Source organism: Phaenicophaeus curvirostris, chromosome 4 (assembly GCF_032191515.1).
Source record: "Phaenicophaeus curvirostris isolate KB17595 chromosome 4, BPBGC_Pcur_1.0, whole genome shotgun sequence".
Taxonomy (NCBI): Eukaryota; Metazoa; Chordata; class Aves; order Cuculiformes; family Cuculidae; genus Phaenicophaeus; species Phaenicophaeus curvirostris.
In genome coordinates this window covers 15,651,790-15,663,978 of record NC_091395.1, presented here as the reverse complement: position 1 = coordinate 15,663,978, position 12,189 = coordinate 15,651,790, and the positions used below count along the sequence as shown (strand labels likewise).

At 38.7% G+C, this 12,189-nt stretch overlaps 1 protein-coding gene across 2 annotated transcripts in view; it reads left to right on the top strand.

Annotated features, from left to right (window-relative positions):
• Positions 1-12,189, top strand: part of NR3C2 (nuclear receptor subfamily 3 group C member 2) — a 210,429-nt gene that overhangs the window by 170,976 nt on the left and 27,264 nt on the right. For both annotated transcript variants that reach the window (XM_069855329.1, XM_069855328.1), the window contains 2 exons: positions 3,165-3,503; positions 3,916-4,060. In XM_069855329.1, the coding sequence (XP_069711430.1) occupies positions 3,165-3,503; positions 3,916-4,060 (484 nt within the window). The remainder of the gene's footprint in view (positions 1-3,164; positions 3,504-3,915; positions 4,061-12,189) is intronic.

Here is a 12,189-nt window from a genome sequence, read left to right as displayed (position 1 = left end):
TTTTTTGCCTCTGCGAATATGAAAGCTATGTAAAGTTCTTTATTTTTACTCCTGTTTCAATAACAGAAAAAAAATCGGGTGCCGGATAAAACTTAATGAATAATAACAGCAAACACTAATCTCTATCCACTCTTTTGGGCTTATTTTTAACCTCTCTTTTCAGTGGTCAGTAGCTCTGTTAACTCATGATTAGGTATTCTGCTGAACCTGGCTATCCTTGCTTTGCTTTTGGGATCTATTTCATTGGAAAACGTGTGAAGTTAAGCTTTGCCTTCTAAGATAAATGCAAACTGTATTTAGTACTCACAGGGATTTCACCAGGATGTCGTCATTTAGGTGTGACTTCATTTTGACATACTTTTCAGAATTAAATCTATCAGAGTTATCTGTTTTCTCTCCATTTTATTTTGCAGAGTGAGGAAAAAGCTTGTTTAACAAAATGTCTGATCAGCCACTGCTTTGTAAAATGGCTTTTTGGGTACTGCAAACAGAAATTGCGTCTTGAAGAGATATCAGCATCCATGTAACTTGATGTGCAGGAGAATGAAAAATCTTCCCGTTGTGCTTCATTGTTTGAATTATCTTTTTCAAGAGTTTCATAATAGAAAAGTAAGAAATAGGATTGGAAGGGACCTTCATTGGCGTCTTCTCGTCTGTCCGGTCTCTTGAGACAGAATCAGCTGCAGTGAAATTTTCCTGACAGATACTTACCTCACCTCTTCTTTGCAACCTCAAATGGCAGCGATTTCTGTGTTTCCCTGTGTAATCTGTGCTAATGCTTTGGGTAACTAGGAGGTTTTTGTGAGGTATATGTGGATAGTTGAACAAGAAAATTTTAAACTACATTTTTTTAGGACTGACACATTTTTATTTGTGTATCTAATCCTTTTATTAGAAATTCAACCTACCTCACTTGATCTGGATGTTTGCAGGCATAGAGAAATTACAGAATTGTTCAAAGCAGACATACATGCTGTAGGTGAATTAATTAAATGGTGTCCAGCTTTTTTTTTTCTGTTATCAAAACAGGAATAAAAATAAAGAACTTTATATGGCTTTCATATTTGCAGAGGCAAAAAAAAAAAAGCATTCTCACCATAACTACACTAGAATAAGAAATGTATTAGTTTACTGACTCCATCAAGTATCTAGCAACACAGATGGAAAAGCAACGAAAGTAATACAAGTATCTCTGAAGTTCTCTGCAGATCTCCAGAGCAGTATTGATGCTGAAATCAGTCAGGACAATCCTTCTTCCTTTGGTCGATGGAAACAACACCAAACTGGTGTTCAGGATTTGCACTTACTGCTCGGTGCAATATGTGCTGCTGCAGTAATGAATAGTATTCAGGTTTTGAAGGTCAGGGAGTGGCTGTGTCAAAGCTGTTTGACTGGGCACCTTCAAGGTCTTGTGTATGAGTTGTAACATCACTGTTTTCTATAGCAATGTCCCATGTTTACCCTAACAAACAAGTTTTTCTTTTGGATCTTGGGATGATCTCCTCAGAGTTCAAGGTAGTGTCCCAGCAAGGAAGCAATGAAAACAACAAGCTGTTGTTGGAGTTGGGCGTGCATTGTCCTGGACCCTGGGCGTTCGTATCCTGCGTCGCAGGCACTATGAGCTCAGTCACAGCCACTGGCTCTAGGCAGGCAGCCCCAGTTCCAAGGAAACAGTAAAACACTAATGACTGCTGTCGCCAGCAATGGTTTCAGGGCAACAGCAGCTCTACTGTGAAGGAAGTTTTTCTTAAAATATGGGTTTTAAGAAGATTGTAAAAGAGTAATGAGGCAGTTCTGTGGATCTTTGTGGGGAGCTTTCTGTGCGGTAATAAGAGTAAGAAGAAGCACATAGAGCAAGCTTTGAAAACTTCCCAAGAAGCACTGGCATGGCATGCTGAGCTGGAGTGGAATTGAACATTTTGATAATAGAGAAGAGAGGAGAAGTGGGATGGAAATTGGCCAGAAAGGACCCTGAAACTGCAGAAAGGACACTGTATTTAAGGAAAGATAGGGAATGGAATTGATGACAGGAAAAAAACTCAAGGAGATAGACTTGGGACCAGGCATGGACTAGGAAGGGTGTTTGCAGTAGTATTCCAGGTAGAAATAAGAGACTTGTATTTACTGATGCCAGTAAAAGGTATGTTGCAATAATCAAGATAAAGGGCCGGACAAGGGTTTTAGCTGTGTACAGACAGATAAGAAAGACTTATATGAGACATGTTGCTCTGAAAGAGCTGTGAACATTTTAATGTAGTTCACTATTTATTGATTTTAATGACTATTTTAGTTCCATTTTTCTGTTACAGAACAGATCTGTACCTTTCATATCTGGGCTTCACATGGCAAAGCTGGGGAGTCAGCCCACAGAGAATGGCTGGCATCTCTACAAAGACTGGAAGTACGCTAGCGTTGCTGTCTTCTAAGAATACTTGAAAAGAAAAGTAGGTAGGGTAGCATTAAAGTAAAGAAGAAAAGGATAAATGGAAGGCAAAGCATTAAAGAAATGTTGATGGCAGTTAGAAGGGTGTTACATGAGCCTATGTTTTTTCTTTAACTGGGTAAATATTTTTAGCGTTATTTCAGAACTACTCAAGAGAAGGAGACAAAGCTCTTATGGAAGTATCAAAGCGGCAAAAGCAAAGACATTTGACTATCTTAGGCTGTTCAAAGTGGATTGACTGCATTTCAAGTTGAAGCAAAGCCAAGGTGGGCACTAAAAAGCTTAGAAGGGCTCTGCGTCTGCTAATTTTAGGCATTGCCAGGGAGGTTTCTTTTGATGACCATTGCGATGGAGAGCATGAATGGTAGACTTGGAGGTAGTGATTCATTTAAGCTACAAAACAAATTCTACAAAGTTCTGAAATGTTTAATGGGCACCAGCCACAGTAGCTAGGATGTTTTGTGCATGTCTGCATGGAGATAGATACCGGACATTCTGTCTTTTATAAAAACATCCAGTAAAGCAATGAAAATGAGCTTACAGATTTCTTTTTTTCCTTCTTCCAGTGTAATGATGCTGCAGGCAGTGAGCCATTTCTTAGGGTCCTGCACCTGTTTCACTTGAGAACTTTGAGAAGATACCTCTGCTTCCATTTTCTATAAAGTCAGGGTTACAGCAGTTTTTTGTACTGACTTGTTTCTTGTGCTGCTTGTCTTTACAGCCCGGAAGTCCAAAAAGTTGGGGAAATTGAAAGGGATGCATGAGGAGCAGCCACAGCAGCGGCAGCAGCCACCTCCCCAGAGCCCTGAGGAAGGGACAACATACATCGCGCCTGTGACTGAGCCCTCTGTAAACACTGCACTTGTTCCCCACATGTCTGCTATCTCACCAGCACTTACTCCCTCTCCCGTTAAGATCCTTGAAAGCATTGAACCAGAGATTGTGTATGCAGGATATGACAGTTCAAAGCCAGACACTGCAGAATACCTGCTTTCCACCTTAAATCGCCTGGCTGGCAAGCAGATGATTCAGGTGGTGAAGTGGGCAAAGATACTTCCAGGTAGGACCATGAGGCATTTGGTGAAATTTCTCTTCACTGTTTCTTTTAGCCTAATGAACTATATGCTTGACAAATTGCATCTTTAATCTGTGGGCTGTGTTGAAAACCATCACAGAGGGCTGTGAGATGAACATTTGAATGAAGGTTGTTGGTTTTTTTTATTTGTGTAATGTCTGTTTCGTATGGCTGTGATCGATATTTAAAAAGCTTTCATTTTGAATAATAGACTCTTAAGAACAAAACATGTTTTGTCAATGGAATAAAAAATTGTGATTTTGGGGTTTTTTTCATAAATATCACATGTGAGAGCATTGCTCTTCTTCATTAATACTAGAAAAATATTCAGTACTGGTTTGGCTAACCCTTGTAGTGCACAATGTAGTTCATGCGTGTTTTATGATTTGATCTCCAGGATTTAGAAACTTGCCTCTCGAGGACCAAATTACTTTAATTCAGTATTCATGGATGTGTCTGTCATCGTTTGCCTTGAGTTGGAGATCGTACAAACACACAAACAGCCAGTTCCTCTATTTTGCTCCAGACCTGATCTTCAATGAGTAAGTATTCTTTAATGGTGCATTTCAGTGCAGGCTGGAAGGATTACTCTGGCTTTATTTGGGTTTTGGGCATACCTGCTATTTGGGTTTTGGGCATACCTTCAGCTAATTCCAGCTTAAAAGAAGGCTTAATTTTTTATTTTAGTGATTCAATTTTCACTTGGTGAAGCTTTGATACGCCCATACGCTTCTCCTTACGTATGTGAATATGTTCTCAAACTAGGACCATCCTGCTGGCTTGCAATATGACTTGTACATCATGACCAAGATTTATAGAAAAAACATTTTTTGGTATCTACTGGAGCTTGGAAAAATATTTAACTTCTAGGAAATGCGAATGTTTAAAATGCCAGGGTTTTTTTCAGACCAGTCATATAATGGTGCTTTTGTTAACAATATACAGCTGTTCAGTGTGTTTCCTTGACAGTCTTAATTACCCTTCTTTGCAACCATGAAAGAAGCCAAAATGTTTTTTTCAGTAATGAAAAAATTCTTTTATGATGCATTCAGACAAAAAGAAGGATCGTCCAAGGAACCGTTCCTTCTGAGTATATGTGTTCCTTCATATTTTAAGTTTGCGTTTTAGTGCTTTGCTTTTGATGAGTATAATTTAATTTCTGTTCCATTCGCCTAGTGTTTATTCCAAGACAGTAAAGTCAAAATTTAAGCAAATACACAGGCAGTCAAACTGAGGACATATCATAATGCTTATCCCAGATGATAGTTTTTTTCTAGAGGTAAAAATGAGGCATAATCAATAGGATACAGATGCTCTTAAGGGGGAAAAAAAAAGACCAAAAACAACAGGAGAAGAACGAACAAAAAAACCTTACTGCTCAATTTCCTAAAGTGTTCTGAAATGTTTTTCTTGAAGAAGCTGCTTTGTCACTGTCCATCTTACTGTCTTTCTTTGATTTAGGAATTCATAAATAATTAATGTAGATGAGATTGTTCTTAAAGCAGTGAGCAATATCAAAGGAGGCTCATTTGATTTGGGTTTTTTTGTGTTAAGAGAAGGAACAGGTGATTCCCTGAATGTCGTTGAAAATGTAGTGTCAGCCATTTTCATTGCCGAAAGTACCTCCACCGAGGCTTGGTCATTAGAGAATCATCACACAAGAAGTATCTGTAGCTACAGCTAAGTGAAAATGTGAACTTTGAAGAATTTGGTTCTCATGGGGAAATGTAAACTGAAAGTTCAAACATAGAAGCAGCTTTCCCTCCCATCAAGAAAGTCGGTTGGGGGTGTGCCTAAATTTATTGGACAGGGAAATCAATCCCACTTACAAATAAAAGTATGTTCACTGCTAGCATTCTTGATGCTGCAGTTAGAAGCAGCTTCTAGAAGTTGAGATCAGTTGTGAGTTTCGTGCTGTGAACCCTGAAGGTAAGTCCCTGCAGAATTATACAGAGGTTGGGATCCAATTGGGAAAAGGAGTGCAATGTCAGGGAGTGCAAAAATGAAAACATCCCAAACCCAGATATGTATGCAAGATAGTAATTTGGTCTTCTACGTATTTAATGATATACTCATTGCAGAGGTATCAAAGGTAGCAGCAGGCAGGTGTTTCTAAGGAGAAGAAAAATAAATTACCAGGAGGTGTGTTGAACTTTGAGATTTAGGACAGGGGCTTTTGAAGTAGCTATCAGGGCAAGAAACTTCCTTGGAGGTAAAAGGCTATGAATTTGGTGCTTACTCCAGAAGGGTAATGGACACATCTCTGGAACAAGAGGTTTTTTCTCACTTTGCTCATGTTTCATACTTGGTGGGAATCATGGGAGACGTTTGTTCCAAGTTTCTCATGTTGCCGCTCAGGGTAGTAGTTGCAGCTGCCTTTGGAATTTGATTTTGTGCTCCTTGGCACAGGAAAGTTTTATTGAGGAACTGCAGAGAGCCCATTAAGGCTGGTGAAAAGGTGGTCAAAAGCTGGCCAGGACACGGAGGGAGTTCAACTCATGGGACCAGAAAACCATGCTGGGTGCAGTGGGGATATAGTTGCAGCCTTTGGCTTCCTGATGAGTTGTTGAAGAAGAGATAAGAGTCAGACGCTTGATGGAGGTGGCCATGTGGAAGGACAAGAAACTACAGTTCCAAGTCTAAGACAACAAACTGCCTCCTGGGCAGCAGAAGGATTTTCATAATGAGAGAGTGGAATAGCAGAGCAAGTGCCTGGTGAGACCCTGGAATCTATCCTTGAAGGTGTCCAAGCCTTGACTGGGCGAAGTTCCGAGCAGCCTGCTCTAGCTTTGACATTAACCCTGCTGCAAGCAGGGGGTTGGACTTGTCCTCCACAGGTCCTTCCAGAGCCAAATTATTTTGTGATTCTGAGTACAAGAGATGCAGTGGTCTTCCTAATTTTGACATAATGTCAGAGGTGAATTACTGGAATTACTGGAATTGTGGAAGTCAGCCAATAATGTAGAAAGCATTCAGATAAGCACGAAGCATAATATATATTCCTCTTTGTGAAAATACACTACTTTGAAGGTTTGCTCTGGAATTGCTGAAGGCTGGTCTTGCCTTTGCTTTTTGACTACCATGAACTTGAAAATGTGATGTGTACTCTAAAAAGACTGGCCTTCATTTCTGTGCCATGAGGTTTATCAGACCTTCTTAAAGTTCACTTCTCTTCCAGCTTTCTGAGTGTTTTATTGCCCTTGGCATTTTAGGACATGTATGAGTTGATACAAAATGAATGGGAGATGCTTTAAAATTACTTTTCCTTCTGCTAGCTTAGGAGAATTATGTTCCTGTTATCACCTGACCAGGATTTTCTTGGTATTTCTTCATACTGTGTCTGGAGAGGCCATTTCCCATCTCTGTGCAAGAAATAATTAGGAAGGTCCCTGGCCAGTAGTGTACCCACTCAATGCCCCAAAGGGTTCAGCGTTTTTTTCAATGAACAGTTAAAAAAGAGTGAAAGTAAAGGTTGGCATTAGCAGAATTATGTTGCTTTGTTTTATGCTGAATGAATTTTCCGTTCACTCCTAACTACTGTAAATAAAAGGAAGTCGCAATGTTTCTGGAAGGCCATGATATATGGTCTTGTTTTCTTTCTTATTCTGAAGGCCAGTAAACAAGGCTAATAAGAAATGGGATCTCTGTTGTTAATAGCTGTTAAATGTACCTTTGACTGTATAAATACAGTGCAAAATGCCTCCCTACTAATACATGACTTGATTTCCTGTTAGGCTTATGGAGTACTGGAAGTATTTGTCTGCCTTCATGTTGCATATCTAATTAAGTGTACTGTTTGTTTTTATGGATCTTGCGTATATTCCATTGTTTTAATTGTGCTTGAATAAATGTGAAGATGTGAACTGAAGCATAAGAAAATGGATGCTCAGCCCATTACAGAAATGCCCAAAACCAGCCTGAAAAGAAGTGTAAGATAGCCTGATGTATTTTATGAGAGTGGGGGTGTGCAAGTTACAGGATATGGGATTTTTTTAATCTACTTAATTTGTAACCTAGTAGTTGTAATCAAAACTCATGTTCTATATATAGCTTTAGTTTTTAGTTCACAGTAAATCTTTAAAAGACTGTCACATACATGACACCACATAATTCCTTTTGCAGGTGTACACTCTTAAAGGATGACTATTGCATATGTAATAACACTCAAAAGATGTTGCAATAATGTTCTTGAGGCGAGAAGCTCAAAACTGGGAAGTTGCAAAATTCCAGAATTAAGGTGGTCTATGAAATCACAGTTTTAGCCCTTTGGGTACGCGCTTGAAGACTGTATCCATAACCAAACCTTTAAGTTATGTTATCCCATAATATTTTTCCCGTGTGACTCCTTTTTGTATTCATCAGGTTGGATGACTTATAGGGATGTAGGATTATGTAGTGAGGGACTGTTGGATTTTTGCTTCATTTGTTGCCAGCGAGGAAGCCTTGCCTTGAATGGGTCTAGGGATTTGGGAGAACAGAGAGATATTAATGGGGAAGATTTTCTTAATGCATAGCAAGAGATGAGTCCTGATTCAAGACCTAAGCTCTGAGATGTTTTGGATTCCGACTGCAAAGTAGCAGAAATCCCACTGAAAAAAAAAGGACTCTTGTTTATTTAACTCGAGGAAGGTAAAAAATTTCTCTTAAGACTTAACCAAAGACTTTAGCTGAAATTTTCTAATCTAATTTAACCTGAGGCAGTCATATGCATGGACAATTTAAGTCCAGAGCATTAAATTGGTAGAATTATACACAATTGAAAGCAGGAAACTGAGTGGTGCTGCTTGGAGTGGGTGCAAGAACAAAGCAAGTGATGTAGCAAAATACAATGGTTTTTAACACTAGCTTATTTTCAGGGAATCTATCTGAAGCTGAGCAAAATGAACTGTTTGCTAGAGGGAACGATCTAAAACATGATTTTTAAGACATGGTCCTGGGAGGTAGGGGGGATTTTTTCGAATTCCTTTGGTCTCTCCCTTACTGGTTGAATTAGTCATTGAACTAATAGCTAAAACAACTCTTTGCTGGCTGTTCTTTTGAAAGAAAAGTCCCCAACATTTTTGAAAAAAGGCAGCATGACAGTTTATGTTCTAGAAGAAATCCAATAATCTGAATCTTTCAGTAGTAGAATTTGTGTTTGCAGTGCATAAGTCAGATACCTAAATAGCAGAGGAGGCAAGGGATGCTTCTTGCCCTCATTTCTGTGATGGGCTTGGGCAGTTGCTGTCCCGCCGCCTGGTGGTGGCAACTTCCCAGGTATCTGCTTCCACCCATATGTGAAGTCAGGGCACCAGCTGGCAGCTGTTCAGAGGCGCAGGAAGGGATAAAAAGCCTTTAAGAGTGCAGCACTGCCAACAGAAACCTGGCAGGAGCCAAGATGTGGTGCAGTGGGGATCCTTGCTCCCCTTACATGGGAAACTAGTGGGAGTGGTGGGACACGGGCTGCCTTCAGGGCCATGACTTGTACTCCCAGCACACATCCCCCTCCCAGCTGGAGGCCAAAAGCTGCATCTTTCATGGCAAGCTGCCCTGCTTATCTGTCCCTTCCCATGAGGCAGAGGGATGGTGGCTTTTCATCTTCCCATAGGGCAGAAACCAGGCTGGTGGTATTGCTGATGAATATTAAAAAATAAGCTGTGCATCCTCGCTGGCGCACATTGGTTTCTGATGGCTTAAAGAAACAAGAGGGCCAGCCCAGTGCTGGACTTCCCAGCAGGTCTCAATTTTTCTTTTTATTTTAAATTTTACACAATCTTCTAAGTCCTTGGGGATTTCTGAAGAGACTCAAACTCCAAAACAGTTTACTATTTTGAGGAAACTTACTCAAATTTTATTATTTACCATTGCAGCCTTATGTGGCTGTAGAACAGCAGTGACGTGGGATAGTGAAAGAGTTCAGTAAAGCTGAGACACTGTGTTGAGACACTTTAGTACATTAAAGTACAGCATCAATATTTCAACAGTATTTTGCCAATGCACAGAATGACTAATGTGCTGTGTGTTTTCTTGATTCTTTGATTTTTCTTGGTCTGTCATCTGCAGCATAAAGAATAAATCATAGGTGCATATAAGTGTGCAGGTTCTGAATTTCCTGGCTGTTGTACTTTCTTCTAACTGTTGTCGGTTTTTTACAGAGTTTTTTACCCTAGCCAGGGACTTGAGGGTTCTGCTGATTTAAAAAAGCACTAGGCATTGCACAAGGTACCCAAAATTATTAAAGCAAACTTGAAAAACTGAGTGTAAAAAAATTGGACCAATTTTCACAAGCATTTGGATCAGCAAGGTCTTTTTTCCATCTCTGAAATTATTGTATTACATCATATACAGCTTAGTCCTTACAGTAAAAGATTTCAGTAGAGGCTGCAGTTTATTGAATATTATGTACAAAACATTAAGAGCAGGATATACTGATTGATGTATTGATTGGTGCTTTTGACTGATAACGCAGGCCTTTCAGGCCTTTTGAACTAAGAGGTGACTACTTTTATTGTTGCCCTTTTGGGCAGTTGTGACAGTCCTGGCCACTTTTCTGCCTTGTAGTGCAGTATGGATGGCTATTTCATTATAAAATTAAATTGTCTACTCCAGATATTTTTAAATAACCCAATAATGCTATGGATGTAGTGTAGTTCAACAAACTAACAAAGGTTACTGCAAATTAATATAAAATCTTCCTTCAAAGTGTAAGATTTAACTTTCAATAAAATAAAAATGTAATATTGCAAGGTACTTTCCTGCACTGCCTTTGGTAATTGCCCCAATGTGAAGTTTTAAAATTTAAAAGCAGACACAGGTTGATATTAGCAATGGAGGGTAAATGGAAAATACATTTTTCAAATGAGAAAATTGGTGTAGACCAAAAAGAGACAGAGAGAGGCAGAAACCTAGCTTCAGGACAGGGAAAGTTTCTGTGCTAATATTGTCATGGGATGTGAACAGTTAGAAGATTCTGTACTGTTGCAGAGATTCATGAAATTAAATTAAGAATTAACATGTAGCTCGACTGACTAGCTAAGATTTTATTTAAAATCTACGTTTATTAATTATGTGTATTTCATTAGTAAATAGCATATTCATTGTCTTTTTATTATATTCCTAATATCCTCTCATAATATACTTATGGAAGCTGGGACCATTAGGATTTGGTGTTGAATAAGGCAGTGCAAGGATGCAGCTGCCCCTCTGTGCCCTTTCAGTGCTGAAGCCTATATGTCTTTCTGGTGTTCTGATTTCTGTAGTAACAGCAGGAAGATAAGTATAATAAAACAAGCTGAATATTTAGAAACAACAGATTTTTTTTTTTTCCCATCATCTGTACTTCAGCATAGGGATGAAGAGGGGAGGGATGATTACTTACATCATCTGAGAGTGATGATGAAGCCAATAAATAACTTATTTCATTGTTTAAAAGGCTACTTTTTTGCCCTTTACATTTTAGAGGAGGATGGATGTTAACCCTTTTGGTTTCTTTTGCGATCAGTTAATCCTGTAGTGTCTAAATTTAGGTACATTTTTGTAATCTCTTTTATCGAGCAGTCTCCAAATCCCTCATTTTTAATTAATATTGCTGCAGTGATTGTTGATAAAATTTGTGGATGTTCATTCTTTGCTAATAAGTGTGTGTGTGATTGCTGATCTTGTTAAAAGGTCATCAAGCACTTCTTGATATTACTCCCTGCATTATTTTTGTTTGCATTTAGTATTTAGAAGAGGAGTAGTGCATTCATACAGTGTAAAGTGTCAATACAGTGAGAAGTGGTATCTTTATCAGTAAATTTTTTATATACATTATTATTTACTTTTTCATAAAGTGCAGCTCGGTTCCCACCCAGGGAAGTATATGAAAGCATTTGTTACCTACTCACCCCAAAAACAATTCAAACAGAGAAGGAAATTTTGAAGAACTACTGTCATGCCTGTACATAGAAGATGTGATATGCTTCAGCTGGGATTTCCAAGTCTTATTTTTGCTTTTTCTTCATAAACAGGTCAATGATTGTGCAAAGCAATAGATTCAACTTCTTTGCATGTTCTAAAGGCCCTGCCTTTTAATGCTTTATCTTTAACACTTCTTTAAATTTCGGGGGTGTTTCAATTAAAGCTGTGAAACTATAAAGAAAACAGAAGATAAAGTACTTCTAAAGAAATCTGTAAGAATGTGAAAACTGACAGGAGAAAAGTCCATCTAGCATATTTTCTTATCCTGTAAACTGTCCAGTGGCAAAGGAAGCATAAGATCAACACAAGGGTAAAATGATACTTCTTTATTTGCTTTTTTCCAGCAGTCAGTGATTTAAGTACTTTCTGAACGGGAGATTGTATTCAGACAACAATTGTGCTTAATAACCCTTCTATATCCTTCTTCTCTGAATTTGCGTAGTATCTTTTGAATACATTTATAATCTTGACATGTAAAATGTTCTGTGGCAGTCACTTCTGCGATTTAATTATGCATATTTGTTTGCTGGAGATGCTTCTAAAGCAGGTAGCTGATAATTTAATGGAGTGCCACTTCATTCTTGTGTTTGTAGTAATAGGATCTATTCCTTTTCATCCTGTGTATGCCATGTATCACTTCTAGATCTCTGTCAAGGCGCATTGTTTCTTCTGTGAGCTGAAGAATCAGCTAGTCAGTCTCCCATGTGTATCAGTTTTTTGCTACCCCTCTCCC